We start from the raw sequence: 18561 nt of genomic DNA, 5'->3' as shown, positions 1-18561 counted from the left end.
TGACATTATGTAAATACAATGTAAATTTTCGATTTTACCTCGGAAAGAAGGCCAAAGCTATTATATTGTAAATCATGTGTAATTTTCACCTGCACCTGAGAGTATCGCTTGAACTAAATAACGACTCTTAAAGTTTCGAGACTGTTTGTTAAGTATGTGCATACTTACATGAATTTTTACACGTTTTTACTTTTTACCTAATATCTTCAGTTATTATAGATAGGTACCTAATAATATTTTGGGTATTTTAAGTACTTACCTAAGTAGTTTATATTTTATTGTACACAACATGTTGTTTGTTTATATATTTAGTAGGGAGTACCAACTACTCGGCGACTAGCCGACTATACGGCCTCATTTGTAGTCGGCGACTAGTCGGTAAAAATGCCGATTAGTCGGCACTTTATAAGTGACAGAAAAACAGGGCAAAAAGAAATAAACAGCAAATATTTACCCATAAGCTTTTCAACTATTTTACCCAAATTCCTATTTAGGGTGCTTACGAAAACCGTATGGTCGCTTTCTTATGTCCGCTTTCGTATGAAATATAGCCTTAGGATTTATTTTATATTTTTAGAGTTACTATAATATGATGAATAGCGCGACAAAAGGGGTTAAAACCATTGTTTTTTAAGTGCATCTGAACCGAATTTAGACCAAACTAACGATCTGGCCGACTAATCGGCCATCCGAGCGCCGATTAGTCGGCCAAATCAATAGGTAGTCGGTACATCACTAATAAATAGGTACTTGATTAAATTGACCAAAGGTGTCTGATTGAGCTGGATTTCTACTGCCTTATTCCATAATTTCGATTACAAAGCAACAATATGCTAACTATGAAGCTCATTTGATGTTGTGGCCATAGGAACTCCCTGTCGGAAAAACGCAACTGCATCGATTTAGATCTGTTTAGATCTAGATGCGCCTAAAAAGGCAATGGACCGCCTGGAAAGTGCAATGCCTCAATCTAAGCCTCCCATAGGATGAGCCGACAATTGGCTGAAGGTTGCACTGTTCAATTGGTACATTCATATACTAGAGGTATCTAGAACAAAAATAAAATCTAATAATTTAATGTGTACCTACAAAAAAACAACGGGTTGCACTCCGGGAGTGCCGGCAGAAGTGAAAACTTAACAGTTTTTCGATCAGGTCACGTGTCCGTCTTACGGTCACGTGACCTGTCGCGAGTTTAAATTTTTTTCCCCACCTCAAAAAGTGCACAGCGCCGCTAAAGAAGTTTTCACTTCAAAAAAAACCTGGTTTGTTTTGTGCAGTAAAGTGATTTACTAAACTTATGATAAACACAATGACCGAACTATCTCTATAACCAGTTGCATACAGGTTTGGGTAACTAGTTGGGTGAGGAATTAGTAAACGTAATAATCTATTTTAGCTATTACGTGGTTTAATCGTTTGCATTGAGGCGTGGATGCAGAGCAGATTACGTGCAAAGCTAACTCGCCTAGTTACTTTCGGAAACATTTCCCTTTAATTATATCAATGGCCTCTTTGACATTGAGTTTTGTCAACAGTTTTGGTTAAGTTGTTTGACATTGAAGGAGTTAGTCGTTTTAAAGCGTTAATTTTTTTTCTTTCCTTTCTTGATTTATCCCCTACAAAGAATACTGTGAATGGATAAAAATGGGAAACTTTCACATTGCCATTATGATGAATATAATTTTCCATTTAAAAAAAAAAATTCTGAAAATTCTAAAAACTTTTCCAACTCATTGGAAACTCTCACAAAGTTGCACCACTTTGCCTGCTGGTAAAGGAAAAATGTTTATGTCTGACATAAAAGTTATTCAGGTAATGGGGAAATAGAAAATGCCGGTTGGTAATATACATTTCGCACGTCAACGTTAGGGTAAGTTTGCTTTGTGCTATTCTAAAGAACAAATTGCATCTTTTTTGGCGTTTGACCAGTTAATAACAGAATCAAGTTTCGGTTAAAATAGCTATTTAATACATATAATAGGTACCTAATTTAAAAACATAATTTCATGCGGATGTTAACGTGTTGTAATGCAGTTTTTCGTTACGAGGACTGTTTGGCATGTCTAGGTATTTTACTGACCGGTAAAAATGTACATATTATGACAAAATATTCCACTGCTATGTGTACATGTACAATGTTTTTTCCTATTTCACTACATGTTTTTTGTTACGAAAATTAAGCTTTCCCGTCGTTATTTTTTTTTAATTAGTTATAAGTTAAATTAGTTATATTAAGTTCTTATTTAACCCATCTTGCTCCACATCTTGTCCACGTTTACTGTTATTTTCTTGGTGATTACATGAAATTGCACCCCCTCTTAAAGTTACGTGTGCCTGTACATTAAACTTACCTAAGTATACAATCAGCTGATCTTTACTGTTCACCCCCTGCTTCCGCTATGCACACTTTAAAGATTGCACAAATATAAACCTCGTCGAATAAAACGAAGGATTGCTCAATTAATGTAGTCTTCACACTTGGAATAGGAATGGCTTTAAATGGGATCACGTAATTGTGAGCGTACGAGCGAGGTGCGGTGCGCGTGCGGTTCGCGGGAAAGTACTCCAGCAACTGTCGCGGGCGCAGACCGGCTGCAGACGCCGCACCACTTTCATTGCCCCTAGTCTGGTCCCGTCTCGTCTCAAATTGGTTTTAAGTTAATTTATTCACAATAATTTTAGTTGCTTATATGTATACTCTCTTTGATATGTACGCGTGTGAGCTGTGGTCACCTATAAGTGGCTAAGCATCTGTTAATGTTAAATGTCCTTGTTCCTATGTAATTGTGTAGATGTATAATATTATCCGTTGGTGATTCTTAACCTTTTGAACGCCACAGACGGCAATTGACGTCAACGCAAAATCGTGACAACGACGCCAAAGACGGCATTTGCCGTCGATCGTTTTTTGATGAAAATCTACTGAAAAACACCCCACTTTTAGGTTGGCATTATTTATTCACAAAACTAAATTTTACCCCCGTGGCGTCAAGGGCACGGCAAATGTATGCGCCGTTTGGCGTTCAAAAGGTTAAATAAATAAAATAAAATTGCCGCCAGCTTTGGGTCCCTGCTAAGATATATTTGTATGATGTGGGCTTTCTGTCATGAATTAGGGTTAAGAAACGAGAAGTCATAATTAGCAGAAAAACTGGCTGTCTAAATCTATTAATGAACAGAAATATTTTATTTTAAGTAAATAAGAATCGCACGTTTTTTTTTTTAAATTTCTACGCCATTTTTTCGTAAATTTCAAATTGTTACGTGCGCAGTAGCGAGAAAAACCGTGGGCCTTTTTTTCTAGGCATGGGAAGATAGCAAATGATTCAACCTATCTGCCGTTTTAATTTGGCAACCGATGTAACAAACACCCTGTATATAATTATAAACACAGTTAATTAACCTAGTCTTTTTTTTTGTTTGTAGTTTCGCGATGTGAAGTTGTGAACTTCCTTCACAGACAATTGTTTTCTGTAACATCCGCCGTACACCTGAAATTGTTTTAACAATCTATTGTGAACATAATCATAACGTCCATACCATACCAACTCGTACTTGGTCAGATCAGATATAATTGTAAATATTACAATTGTAATTTTAAAACTGCAACTCGCGGCTTTATCCTTTATTTTATTTTTTTAAACTTTGAAATCGGTTTATAAATTACGAACTTCTAATGTTACCACATACAAAGACATCCCGTAATGTCTAACTAAGCCATTTTTAAGTCGTCGCTTAAGAACAATTATTAATTACTTGGTTACATACCTACCGTGAAGATTGATAGAGCCAGGTGGTCTAGGAAAGTCTTGATTGATTACTCATCAAATGTCGATGAACAGCCGATATCGTGGATTAATCTTAGTTGCTACTAGCGACCCGCCCCGGCTTCGCATGGGTTAACAAATTATACACAAACCTCTACCTCAAGAATCACTCTATCGATACGTGAATACAGCATGAAAATCCGTTCAGTAGTTTTTGAGTTGATCGCGAACATACTTTGTTTTATAAGGTGTAGTGATTGTGTATTATGGACGTTAATGTACTTATGCCCTGTCAGATTACAAAAGATGTGACAATCTGGCAATATTGTATTACGGTGCGGTGGTAGGTACAGCGTTCACGCTTACAGGGAGAATGAATTAGTGCGTGCTAAATAATATAACTGTATGTGTTATGTATCTTAGGCTAAGTATACATAATTATGCATGTCTCGTAAATTATGATATATGTATATATATTTTCTCTACTCTTGGACTGACTGTTCTATTATTTAACAGTGAAATTGATTTGAGTGCACGATTTTCAATAAGGTTTAGTATCGCTAAATTCGTTAATACATATGGATAATTCTTTTCCGTATTTAAATGATATAACAGGATAGAAATTTATAGTCTGCATTAAATGCAGATACATTGTTACACCGTTTATTTATTATAGGTAGCGTGTTAATTACGAGTAAGTCATCCCATTTAATATCTTTTTTTGTGATATTCAATGAAATAATCCAGATAAGAGTAAGAGTCCATACCCATAGTCAAAAAAAAACTGAGATTCTTAGACTAAATTAAAAATTTCAAAATTCATTACCGCTTCAACAATGCGTCCCACATTTCAACACGAAGATAACCACAAACAGTTTGGTCTTAAAACTAAAAAGAAATTAAGTAGAGCGGAAACACAAATGCCAGAACAGAACCTAGACTTTAAAATATCATCCGTATCATATAATAATTAAATATGATTGTAATGATAATGATACATACTAATGATAAATAGGTAACATTTTAACGCGGTTTTAATTTTATTGAAATAAAATAAAGTGATGTGATGATTTTAGACCCTAACTTTCGCTAACTCGAGTAACATTTATGAGTACTTATTCATTCCCACAAACATATAATTAGGTATGTACCTACATGCTAAATGAAATCCTATTGATTTCAAAATAAGATCAATTGGCAATGTTCAAACAGGCCTCTTAGCTGGATTCAACATCATTACTTTTAACAATCGCGACCTGGGAATCGAACGTGATTTCCAAACGTCGCGCTAATAATAGTCATTTCTCAACTAATAGGGTAATTTCACCATACGGAACACCAGGAATGCCTGGGTGGTGTAATAGCAAAACGGGCTAGGGGCCAGTTGGAAAGGGCACCGGGTCCCGCGGTACATATATCGTACGCTTGGCTCACACATTCCACATGCATTTTGTTTACTAGAACCTTACATAAGCACGCGTTGCTTCACCGGCAACCTCTCGATCTGCACGCAATGTGCAATCTGTTTGCTGCAATACGATAGTGGCGCCAATGTGCCTTTCATTTCTGTCTGCCAATAACAATCATTATCTGATTTCTGAATTTGAGCTATTTGCAATATAATCTAATTAAGATTAGTAGCAGACATGTACATTGTCCAATTGCACAAACGTTTATTAAATTTAACAGCCATTTCGTTCCGTTAATTAATTTGTAAGTACCTAAATGGCCGGTCCCGCATAGGCTTATACAGCCACGAGAGACGTTGTTTCTCGCTTACAGACGCTGCATAAATCATCTGTCAAGATGTTAAAGGCCTGATGATGATACATGTAAAATTAGGAGCAGATATGCTTACATTAAGATTTCCTGTAAGAAATTTTAAAAATCTGTTTAAAAAATAATTTGATACCCTGACTATAACTTAAATTAGGAATCTGCCATACGCCACACTTAAAATTTGTTAAACTATAAATTGTAGTTGGCATGTGTAGATGCGTTTCCGACATTTACAGGATGGATTTTCTATTTGGGTCTTTGGGTCAGTGAGAGTAGAGACTCTCACTGACCCAAACGGTCTGACGGGATCGGATAGAGATCCGATCCCGGGTTGCTACGTGAAAACGGTTTCAGAAGACCTTCCCTCGATTTTAAATTAATAACGATTGGCTTTTACAGATTTTGGAAAAAACATACAGAATGCGAGAAAAAGGTCATCTTGATAAACTTTTTTTTGATGCCAATGGATCCCATTCCTATCGAGGATCCAAAGCTTGTATGACACGAAAAACAAATTTCCGGATAGAAAAGTCACAAATCTAGGAAAACATTTCCCTTATACAATTTGTATGAAAATGAAAACTAATTGTTCACATGTAATTTTTTATGCCTTTCGATTGCATTCCTATCCAGTAACAATAGTTTCCTAGGGGTCAACTTAAGATATATATACTAAGAAGAGCCACGCGCGCGTAAACCCGTTGGTTGTACATTACATGACACAATGTCACATCGCTCTCCGATTGCGAATAGTTATATTTCAGTTATTTGTTTCGGATCTTTGGACTGGTTCGCATAACATTCGGCATTCGAATTGCTAAGGTTCTGCAATATACGGCTAGGACAAAAATAAACAAACAAATTATGTAAGCCATGCCACACAAGTTCGTGTGAGTATCAATCGTGAGCTGTTTTAAACGTATTTCCAATAATTGCATGCCTTGGTCGCTTTGATATTGCTTACCTACTTGTATGCTTGATGTAGAGTACACAATCCAACATACTATGTAGGTATAGAGCGCTAGGTAAAGTCAGAATAAGCAAGTGTTGTGTTATTCCTGAAGGTTGAACACCTCAAAATTGTTGGGCACAAAAATGACCAAAAAAAGTTCTACCCTTGCGAAATATTTAGGGCCCACAACCGCAAACGAAAGCGAGGATTCTCACTGTTTAGGCTTCTATAAAACCGCGTCAGGAAGCGTTCGGTTACCAACACAATGCAATTAGGTAACAGTTTGCGGTAGTTAAATTATGAAAACTGCTGTCGAAATGGTTTCGTGTCTGAGCTTTTTATAATAACTATTATAATCCTGCCTATTTCAGAGTGTAATTTAATGGCTTTAAGAATACCTAAATAAAAGAATATCGGAAGATACTTTCTCTAATTCTCGTTACATTTTTTAGCAACAACAACTAATATCGGACAAAGATACTTATACTTGGTCAACCAGATCTTGACAGTAGAAAAAGGCGGCAAATTTGAAAAATGTAGGCGCGAAGGGATATCGTCCCATAGAAAATTTGAATTTGGCGCCTTTTTTTACTGACAAGATTTGGTTGACCAGCTATACTTATACATTCTGTATATATTCTGTCAAGCCATTTCTGTCACTAGAAAAAAGCGGCAAATTTATAAAAAGTAGTCGCGAAGGCTAATTGTCACAGAAAATTGGAATTACGCGCCTTTTGCTACTGATAAACTTGTTTGACCGGATATAACTCATATTATTTCAGCATGTAGATTTAAATGAGAGTGTAAACTTCGAAGTCTAAAATAAACAGCGCAACTCCAACATCCCTAAAAGGGCTATGTTCGATAAAGTATTAGTGATGTGTACACAGGAACTCACGCAATAGGGTTGTCACGTGCATTTTAATCCATTGAAAGTGCATTACGCCTTGCACAGCATTGGGGAAACGAAGCGCTCCCGATTAGGGTCATCACACTTCCTTGTTGATGGTCGTGTCTTATGATAATAAATCAGGAGCTGGGAATGGAAAGGTAGCAAGCGCTTTTAAAAGTGATTAGGAAGTTTAGACTTTATGATATGTAGCCTAAGACTGATTGTTACTGCACAAAAACGTATTTACTTTTAGGTCACGGAATAGTGAGTCAAGATGAGACACTGTAATCCATTTTAGAATGTAAGGATTAGGTAGTGCGAGTACAGGTAGGTACTAGTCCATTGTTATTATAAATGAAGAGGCAATATTAGACCTAATTTCCAATGCTGATGATGCTGCAATTAGGGTGTGCCATACCAGTACCATGATACTGGTTTTCTATACAAATACAGTACCTATACCGGAACCGGGAATTCCCGGTTCTCGCCATACAAACTCAGTATCGGGAGCATTCCGTACCCGCAATATGTACCGCTAATCGGCAATTATCAGTGACGTGTGTAAAGTCTATTTTTTTATTCGGTAGACTAAAATGACAGTTCATAGTATGAGATGACACATGATCTTTATACTATGAAATGTCATTTTAGTCTACCGAATAAAAAAATAGACTTTAGACTGTAGAGGCCAATAACTCCAACGATAAAGAGATTCTCAAGCTGCATAAAAACGTACCTAATTTCTCATCAATTCTGTGAAACAATTTGCGATAAAATATTGCTATGGGCAATAAAAAATCTCTCTATCCTTTGTGTTGTTATGTTATTATGACTAGGATTTCATTTTGTACAATTAAAGTGAAAATGGCTATCCTCATTTACATCATCTTTAATTTAAGCGTGTGAAAAATGTTGTCTAGTAATATGTAGTTATGTACATTGTTTGCTTTTAATCGTTGTAGGCTATATCTAAAGCGCCTGAGCAATTAAAATGGCAACACAAGTCAAAACTATGCATATTTGTTTACTAGACCCCAGACCTGCTAGCATGAGTTGCCTTTGCGCGCGCGACTCACTTTATCTAGCGCGACTTCAAGTGCGCGAGAGCGCAATTTATGCTAGTCGGTCAGATTGCTAATAGCCGAGCTTGTTATAGTATCATCAATATCGGGTACGAGTTACAGGCGTTCATAGCCCCTATGGAACGAAAGTGGACCGTGAGCACAGAATAAGTAATACTATTATCATACAGAACGGCCACGCACCGCCCCGCCCCGACTCGCATTACCTCGCCCCGCGACATGAATCTGGAGGACTTCTGGCGTCCTCTCAGTAAAGCGACTTATCCACACATACACAATGACGCGTGTACAGACGTGCCGTGCAAACATAAACGCAAATGATTTTTGATGTATGGCGTGTCCGCCCTCTGCCGTGAGTTTGTTCAACGCCGGTGTACAAAAAACAGTTACAATATAACAAATGTATTTCCAAATAAATCTACCCAAGCGTTATCATATTATCAGTAGTTTCGGTAAGGATCTGGTGGTTACTGGTGGTGGACTCGGGTACAGTGTGGTGTGGGCCGACGAGGCAGTAGGTGAGGTTGCACCCAGGCTCCACGTTGGCGCCAGTGTACACTACGCAGTCTTGGAGGACGCAACTAGAAAAAATAACTCGAATAGGGTATTTGACTACTAATCAATTTCTTTTTACGAACTGTCAAAACGATTTTGCTACTATGGAATTTCTATGAAATACTAACATGTGAATCTCACAATCAAATTACCTACTCTTTGTAGTTTGATAAAGGTTTTAAAGTAGAAATTGTGTCTGAAAATAACTGCTGTCTACGGTTCTCTATTAATCTTCTGGTGCTTTATACAGGCAAATACCGTATTGGCTTAGTAGTCTTTTGTGTATAAGTGACACAAATATTTCCTTTAACACATTCAATGCCAGCGAGTGCGACGCGCTACGAGCGTAGCCGATAAAATGTGAAAACCCGTATGTAGCGAAAAGCGACTACGGACTGAGCGCCCGCCAGGTTTCTGGCGGTGAATGTGATAACATGAAAGGTTAAATTATCTTCTTCTATTAAATCTGTCAGCTCCCACGGCTTATATATGAGCCAGAACGCTTATGGTGACGTCATATCGTGGGATTCGACAGGTTAAGAATGTGTACTCTATTCTACTCACCCTTCTTTAATTACAACATTATTCATCAATATACAGTTAGTCAATCTAACTTTGTTATCAATGGTACAGTTGGCACCAATAATGGTGTTTTTGATTGAAGTCTTCTCACTGACAACACTCTTGTCTCCGACTATGGAGGTTTCATCTATCTGCCTCGTTTTAACTTCGCTAGTTGGATAGAATCTTTCTGTTAATGGAGAACCAGTCAGCTCCTCCCATTTTGAGAGTATCTGAAATGAAAGAAACACTAACTTAGCTACATCTGTTTGTCATACTGTTTTAGTTATTTAGTTTAAGCATTTATAATGCATACAAGTGTCAAAAATTATGCAAAATTGAACCATATCAGTTTGAAACAAAGTTCAAAATCATTTTTGGAAATACATGTTCCCTCTGCCTTATAAAGGCATAATCCCTTTGTAGTGAGTTTGCTTGCAATTAATTATTTGTCCTGGGTATGAATTTTGAATCCTGATAAGGCCATTTAAATATATGATGAGCATTTATATTTGTTCCCAAGATCCTTAACTATCTATTGTGCATAAATCATTGCTTAGTTCCCAAAACACAACTTTTAATTAACTTAAGGACTAGGTAGAATTGTGTATTATAGTATTGATATTCCTATAATATTTTATTGGTTAATTTATTATATTTATTACTTGTAGTCAGTGAAACCAGATTTAAATAATTGGGCTACATGCAATTAAGATATAATAGCTTAAAAATAATAATGCACATACCTTACTGTTTGATAAATAAAAAGCTGAAAGTGTGTTAACACGAATACCATAAGTGTTCTTCTCTGCAATATGTGCGTAGCATCTAAGTAAGTCATTATAATACACCCCTTTCGTTCCGAGCTCATGGTCATTGTAATGGGACATCTCTCGGATCTGGCTCTCATAGCCATGCTCCACTGCATAGTCGAATATATCCTTAGAAATATCAAGGTTTTTCTCAGAAAATCCCTTTTTATCCGATGGATTTTTTGGCTTGCTCAGTTGTTTCTTAACAATGTGTGGCACCAATTCCCCCTTTAGCGAAATAAACTTATTAGCCTCCACTAAGTAATTCACCACCCAGTGCTTCATCACATAGACATGAGCATCTAGCAGCCTGCTGTACATGCTTACTGAATTGAATTTTTTTATGATGAGTCTCGGTAAGGTGACATTATCTTCAAAGTCACTTGCACTGGCTACAAAAACCAGCCTCTGGGTTTCTTTATCTATGCAAACCAGGTCTCTGTCAGGCTTAGCCTTGGTTTTAGGACCCGGCAGTTCAATCCACTCTTCAGGACCATTGTTGAAATATAGTGCTGCGAGTGCTGCATCGTGCTTCCTGTACAGGTTTAGCACTTCATTGAGATTTATATTGGTGATGAGATCTCCAGAGATAACCAAGAGGTCTGTGACGACTCTACTGCTGATGTGTTTAAGGGTGTCCGCTGTGCCCCAGTCGTCATCTGACGGTATTACTATGAGTTCATATTTGATCTTTAGCGGGCACCTTTCTAAAGCGTTGAGGATGTTGGAATTGTCTTCATCCAGCACCACAACTAATGTTTCTGTAATAGAGAAGGTAAATTGGTGAGAAAATATTCTGTACTGATATACTGTCAATGGAAATATTATTCAGATATAATTTTATACCACTTAATTCAAGCTGATTTTAAAAATACACTGTGTTTTGTGGGACAGTATTCTTAAACATTAATTTAGCTGAATTGATCACACCATATTGCAAAAAATATGCAATATGTGTAATGTACTGAAAAGTTATGAAACATACAACATGATAACATTGTACATGTAAATTGTTCGTGTAATGAGAAACACTCATGCGTTATATATTACATTAAAACATCTTCATAACATGACATATAGCTGAATGTAAGATCTTACCTTGGAAGCCCATTTTCTCCAACAAATGCAAAGAATACCATAGCACTGGATACGGTCCAACTGGAAGAAGGCATTTTGATACCGAACCGCCAACATCTGGCAGGCGAGAACCTCTGCCCGCTGCCAAGACGACAGCTTGAAATTCTGGATTCTTGTGCATTTTTACAAGAAATTACTTCTTATAGGTTATTTATTAACACAACTTGATTTTGGTGATAAAAAATGTTAATTTATGCAATAAATATGCGTGACATGTGTAAATTTCCTGTCGATTATGAACAGCAATAAATATAAGTTAATTTTGATAGCTAAAAATGCTGAAATCCACTTTCAACAAATGACAACTAAGTAGCAGTAAGTACGTGTCAAAGAGTAAAGTAAGTATGTACGTGTAGTGACTGACAGTGACATATTGACATTAGTGACTTTTTAGTTTACGTTCGGATTCTGCAATACATTATAATGTTTGCCACATTCCGATAATCATCTTCTTAAAGTGGTAACAGACTATCGCACCGCACCGCGACCTTGGAGCGTCGCACCATGGTCGCACCCATAAGTGAGAGCGAGAAAGAGATATCTGTTTCTCGCTCTCACTTATGAGTGCGACGCTCCAAGGTCGCGGTGCGGTGCGATAGTCTGTTATCACTTTTAGAAAAGTTCAGAGAGCAGAACTTAATAAACATGTGTGACAAAACATTGTTGAATTATAGTTGGTCAAACCAATTTGTCAGTCAGGAAGAACCAGGAAAACTATACTCATCCTTTTCTTTTGGGTGCTAGTACTAGTGTAAGATAAAGATAGTATGATTCTCTCTATGTTTAAAATGAGACAGTCCTTTGACAAACTATACTTGGTCAACCAGATCTTGACAGTAGATAAAGGCGGAAAATTATGAAAAATGAAGGCGCCAAGGCATATCGTCCAATAGAAAATTTGAATATCGCGCCTTTTTTTACTGACAAGATTTGGTTGACCAGCTGCTGGTATATGTATATGATATATATATGATAGTATATGATATAACGAATGCAAGTATTACAAGTGCAATATATAGCTGGTCAACCAAATCTTGTCAGTAAAAAAAGGCGCGAAATTCAAATTTTCTATGGGACGATATCCCTTCGCGCCTACATTTTTCAAATTTGCCGCCTTTTCTACTGTCAAGATTTGGTTGACCAAGTATATTTAAGTAAGATTCGAACGTAACTTTAAACTTTGTCCTATACTTGGTCAAGCAGATCTTGTCATTAAAAAAAAGGCGGCAAATTTGAAAAATGTAGGCGCGAAGGGATATCGGCCCATATAGAATATTTTAATTTCGCGCCTTTTTTTACTGACAAGATTTGCTTGACCAGCTATATATATTATACTAGCGACCCGCCCCGGCTTCGCACGGGTTAACAAATTATACATAAACCTTCCTCTTGATTCATTCTATCTATTAAAAAAAAGCCGCATCAAAATCCGTTGCGTAGTTTTAAAGATCTAAGCATACAGACAGACACAGGTCACAGTGCGGTCCGGTGCGGTATCTAGTGTGTGTGTGTGCTGTGTGTACGTGGGACTTTTCTAGACCGAGATACCATTGCGATGGTAGATGCATCGAAGTTTTTAGATTTTATTTGGCCCACCAAAAACCACATATCCGCACTCACTGCTCGCGCCGGACTGAAGTTAGATAGAGTCTGTGCGGAAAGAGAAGAGTCGTGGAATGTGTGGGGCCCAATACATTCCACGACTCTTCTCTTTTCGAACAGACTAAGTTATTTCGCTTTTACTGAACTCTAACGCGGTGGGCATAGTTATAATCAATTATGATGAAAGGGCAAAGTTTCAAACTTCTACGGTATTTAGATATACTTTGTCAACCAGATCTTGACAGTAGAAAAAGGCGGCAATTTTGGTAAAATGTAGGCGCGAAGGAATATCGTCCCATAGAAAATTTGAATTTCGCGCCTTTTTCTACTGACAAGATATGGTTGACCATCTATACTTATAGCCTGTCAAATAAAAAAAAAGAAATTCAAAGTTTCTATGGGAATGGCTTGTCGGGTGGTTGTTGTGGGATTTAATAAAAAGTTACAAGGATAGGGACCGAAAATATTAAAGTACCTATTTTATTAAATAGTAAAATTATTCATTTATTTTAATAAAATTAACGCTCTAAAATACAAGTAAGATTCACATAAGAAGTTTATTGTAATAATTATCTAAGTAATCACCTATCTAGAGTACTTATTGAGTTAATAATAGTAAAAAATAATAAAGTGCTACTGACAGACTACAGTTAGGTATAATCCAAATTACTTGAATAAGTTAATATTAGGTCACCATTAGGTACCAACCCACTTAAATACTTGATTATCTGATCACAAAATATAGGTATTTAAAAAAAAAGTTTCTTCGGTGTGAGTGCACGGTGTGCACGGCAAATGTACCTGAAAGTAATATTTTTTTTCTAATTATGTAGGTATAAATGGTCAAGCAAATCTTGTTAATAGAAAAAGGCGGGAAATTTAAAAAATGTAGGCGCGAAGGGATATCGTCTCATAGAAAATTTGAATGTAGCGCCTTTTTCTACTGACAAGATTTGCTTGACCATCTTATGTACATATTATAATTAGGTACAAGTAAAATTGGCAGCCAGGTTATAAAATAGCTACTTGGGTTATTTCCATAGTGTTGGAGCGAATGTTTTACAAGCCAAATGTTTGTTAGAAATCTAAATTTATAAAATGCGTCTCTTTCAAAACCTGGCTCATTCAAGAAACACTCCCCTCCCCTTACATAGGTTAACTCGAGTACCTATTGGTACTATATGATAAAAAGCGGCCAAGTGCGAGTCGGACTCGCCCATGAAGGGTTCCGTATTTAGGGGATTTATGACGTATTAAAAAAAAACTACTACTAGATCTCGTTCAAACCAATTTTCGGTGGAAGTTTGCATGGTAATGTACATCATACTTATATTTTTTTAGTTTTATCATTCTCTTATTTTAGAAGTTACAGGGGGGCATTTTACCAATTTGGAAGTGTCTCTCGCGCAAACTATTCAGTTTAGAAAAAAATGATAATTATTAGAAACCTCAATATCATTTTTAAAGACCTATCCATAGATACTCCAATCATACGTAACCCCAACGGGTTTGATGAAAAAAAAAATGTTTGAGATTCAGTTCTAAGTATGGGGAACCCCCAAAATTTATTGTTTTTTTTTCTATTTATGTGTGAAAATCTTAATGCGGTTCACACAATACATCTACTTACCAAGTTTCAACAGTGTTCAGTGACAGACGGACAGACGGACAGACAGACAGACAGACATGACGAATCCATAAGGGTTCCGTTTTTTGCCATTTGGCTACGGAACCCTAAAAATGGTCTAAACTGCCGAAACTGCGCTATGCCAACCGCTGATCAGTTACTGCATTACTGTGTGGGGTGGAGTAGCCAAGACCACGATGCTGGAACTCGAAAAAGCCCAACGTTCCGTGCTAAAAGTAATGTTTAAGAAGCCCTTTCGATTTCCAACATCAGATCTCTATGCTGAAGCGAAGGTTCTAACTGTTCGTCAACTATTTCTGCATACAATAGTTGTGCTCACGCATATTTCATCCAAATACCTGACTTGTTACAATTCGCTTCTTGAAAAACGCGCATTTTATTTACCGGTACCTAAAGTATCATCTGCTTTTGCTAAACGTTTCGGGGACTACACAAAGGCAGCAACCTACAACGCCATCCTCAAGCACTGTGATTTAAAAAACAGCACTGTACACGAGGCCAAAAATACTACTTTTAAATTACTTCAATCATTGAATTACACAGAGACAGAAGCTATTTTACAAAGTGTCACTTAACTGCAATTATTTTGCCTTAGTTTATTTTGATTTTAGTTTTAGTATTAAATATCCCATCAAAAACATTACATGTAAAAAGGTGCAAGTCTCGCAACGCTTTTATTACAAAAAAGTTTTGAGATGTAATGTGAAACCAAGTCGGTTATTTTAATCAGTGCCAGGGGGTGTTAAAACCGTATCAAAAAGATATCTTTAATTTGTAATACGTTTAATGACTTGGCCATCGCACGGCTGCATAATGACAAAAGGATCATCGTCACCTATTAAAAATAATTCTAATTGAACATAACGCTAGCGCTAATTGCAGTTTGAGCATTACACATATTTACGAGTACGGTACGAGTAAAGCATTATGTGCGATTGCCAAGTCATTATATGTATTACAAATTAAAGATATCTTATTGATACGGTTTTAACACCCCCTGGCACTGATTAAAATAACCGACTTGGTTTCACCAGTGAAAGCATATGCGTTCACTGGGTTTCACATTACATCTCAAAACTTTTTTGTAGTAAAAGCGTTGCGAGACTTGCACCTTTTTTTACACGACTGCCCAAAAAAAGGAGTGTATTGTTTTCAGCGTTCATGTTTGTGGGTATGTAAGTTTCTTTGTTCCACCCTAGCAGCTAAATGCCTGAACCGATTTAGATGTATGATGTATCATTAGAATCCTTACGTCATCCCGAGTGACATAGGCTATATGACGTCATTATAAAAACAATATGGCGGACTAAATACGCCATATTGCGCAACATTTAGAAAAAAATATCTTGCAAACCCATCGAGTAGGGCATCAAAATGAAGCGCTTTGAAAGACGATCAATAATATATATACAATATGAGGGTTTAAGTCTAATTTCGAGAAAGTAAGAATTCACAAAATATGTTAAGAAAAGCTAATCTTATAAAACCAAATTTTATCCTATTGTTGGGATATTCAAAGGAAGTGGCTTGACCGCTGATCATAAAAAAATTAAATTATACATAGGTAGGTATTCTATTAATCATATTTTACTTGTTTTGAAACCAAGCCAATATGTTCTAAATTGCGCTAAAGGAATAGAAAAGTGTAAAAGTCCTTTGTAGAGAGTCTGAGATTGTAGAGTTCGTCTTCAGATATAACTCTGCACCCACTTTGACGGAACAAGGTGTGAAAGTGTCAGACCGAAGGCCGAGCTCTACGTAGGGATGACGGCCCGGAGCGTACGGCAGATGGGCTCTTCTTGCAACTTCCCCGAGCGTATTCAAATTGCAAAGGTCGAAAGCCGAGCTCCGCGTAGGGTTGAAGGCCCGGAGCATAAGACAGGCTCGGTGCGCGCTTCCAAATTTCCCAAGAATATGAATTACGAAGGCCGAGCTCCGCGTAGGGGGCAAAAACTGGGAGCTTGAGATAGATGGGCTCTTCCTGCAACTTACCCGAGTATTTTAATTACGAAGGCCGAACTCCGCATATGGCCGACGGTCCGAAGCGTAAGGCAGGTGCGTGCTTTCTGTAACTTTCCCAAGTATCTTAATTGCGAAGGCCGAAGGCCGAGCTTCGCGTAGGGCCGGAGGCCCGGAGCGTAAGAAAGGTGCACGGTTTTTGCAGCTTCCCCAATAACTGAATTGCGAAGGCCGAAGGCCGAGCTTCGCGTAGGGCCGAAGGCCCGGAGCGTAAAAGGTGCACGGTTTTTGCAGCTTTCCCAAGTATCTTAATTGCGAAGGCCGAAGGCCGAGTTTCGCTTAGGGCCGAAGACCCGGAGCGTAAGAAAGGTACATGCTTTATGTAACTTCCCCATGTTTCCCAATCGCGAAGGCCGAAGGCCGAGCTTCGCGTAGGGCCGAAGGCCCGGAGCGTAAGAAAGGTGCATGCTTTCTGCAGCTTCCCCAAGTATCTTAATTGCGAAGGCCGAAGGCCGAGCTTAGCGTAGGGCCGAAGGCCCCGAGCGTAAGAAAGGTGCACGCTCTCTGTAGCTTCCCCAAGTGTCCCAATCGCGAAGGCCGAAGGCCGAGCTTCGCGTAGGGCCGAAGGCCCGGAGCGTAAGAAAGGTGCATGGTTTTTGCAGCTTCCACAAGCTCCTTAATTGCGAAGGCCGAAGGCCGAGCTTCGCGTAGGGTCAAAGTCCCGGAGCGTAAGAAAGGTGCACGGTTTTTGCAGCTTTCCCAAGTATCTTAATTAAGGCCGAAGGCCGAGCTTCGCGTAGGGCCGAAGACCCGGAGCGTAAGAAAGGTGCACGCTTTATGTAACTTCCACAAGTTTCTCAATCGCGAAGGCCGAAGGCCGAGCTTCGCGTAGGGCCGAAGGCCCGGAGCGTAAGAAAGGTGCATGCTTTCTGCAGCTTCCCCAAGTATCTTAATTGCGAAGGCCGAAGGCCGAGCTTCGCGTAGGGCCGAAGACCCGGAGCGTAAGAAAGGTGCACCCTTTATGTAACTTCCCCAAGTTTCTCAATCGCGAAGGCCGAAGGCCGCACTTCGCGTAGGGCCGAAGGCCCGGAGCGTAAGAAAGGTGCACGCATTCTGCAGCTTCCCCAAGTATCTTAATTGCGAAAGCCGAAAGCCAACTAATAGGAAATAATTATGTACTATTATGTAGTTACAGAGATATTAAGCCATAGCACTTTTCAATACGTCTGGTTTTTGGGTCCGACCTATTTAGGTTTTTAAGCACGTTTTATGCTAACATAGTATCAAAGATCAACATGATGAAAGCTCCTTGAAGCAACTAAATTTACTTAAATCATAAAAAATGTGGTTGGTTTGTATGGTCACTAAAATGTATAAAATAAAATAAATTAATTAAAAATTAAAAAACACGACTGCAGTTTAAAATCGAACTGAAAAGCTAAAAATAATTTTTAGTTATGTTAGGTACTCAACTTAATGAATGTAAAATAGAATATGTATAAGTGTGCAGTCCGGGTCATAAACAGCAAACGGAAAAGTTTAGGCTCATTTAGGATCGTGACTGTACCTGTATATTTTATTTCGATTGCAGTCGGGGACCTGTGAATGGGAAAATTTCAATATATCAAGGTCCCCGACTGCAATAGAAATAAAATATGCAGGTACAGTCACGATCCTAAATGAGCCTAAACTTTTCCGTTTGCCGTTTATGACCCGGACTGCACACTTATACATATTCTATTTTACATTCATTAAGTTGAGTACCTAACATAACTAAAAATTATTTTTAGCTTTTCAGTTCGATTTTAAACT

At 37.9% G+C, this 18561-nt stretch overlaps 3 protein-coding genes across 3 annotated transcripts in view; 1 reads left to right on the top strand and 2 right to left on the bottom strand.

Annotated features, from left to right (window-relative positions):
- Nucleotides 1-2592, bottom strand: part of LOC134650197 (pancreatic triacylglycerol lipase-like) — a 57201-nt gene extending 54609 nt beyond the window's left edge. Inside the window, exon 1 of the mRNA XM_063505126.1 lies at nt 2355-2592. The gene's annotated coding sequence lies outside the window, so the exon portion shown is untranslated. The remainder of the gene's footprint in view (nt 1-2354) is intronic.
- LOC134650263 (photoreceptor outer segment membrane glycoprotein 2-like) overlaps nt 1-18561 on the top strand; it is a 104687-nt gene that overhangs the window by 70563 nt on the left and 15563 nt on the right. The window lies entirely within an intron of this gene.
- LOC134650219 (translation initiation factor eIF2B subunit gamma) lies at nt 8862-11739 on the bottom strand. The gene is made up of 4 exons (XM_063505161.1): nt 11502-11739; nt 10338-11164; nt 9595-9824; nt 8862-9056 (listed from the first exon to the last, which is right to left on the bottom strand). The coding sequence occupies exons 1-4, from the start codon at nt 11659-11661 to the stop codon at nt 8894-8896; spliced, it is 1380 nt and encodes a 459-aa protein (XP_063361231.1). The 5' UTR covers nt 11662-11739; the 3' UTR covers nt 8862-8893.

This window comes from Cydia amplana, chromosome 8 (genome assembly GCF_948474715.1).
Source record: "Cydia amplana chromosome 8, ilCydAmpl1.1, whole genome shotgun sequence".
NCBI classification, from domain to species: Eukaryota; Metazoa; Arthropoda; class Insecta; order Lepidoptera; family Tortricidae; genus Cydia; species Cydia amplana.
Note: the sequence above shows the minus strand (reverse complement) of the source record. Positions and strands in the feature narration are given on the sequence as shown.

Excerpts from the sequence above, each read along its gene's own strand:
- LOC134650219 (XM_063505161.1), bottom strand. The coding sequence starts at position 11,661 with ATGCACAAGAATCCAGAATTTCAAGCTGTCGTCTTGGCAGCGGGCAGA. Across the intron at positions 11,165-11,501 it reads GGAGAAAATGGGCTTCCAAG|AAACATTAGTTGTGGTGCTG; the intron begins GTAAGATCTTAC and ends TCTCTATTACAG. Across the intron at positions 9,825-10,337 it reads TTTATTTATCAAACAGTAAG|ATACTCTCAAAATGGGAGGA; the intron begins GTATGTGCATTA and ends CTTTCATTTCAG.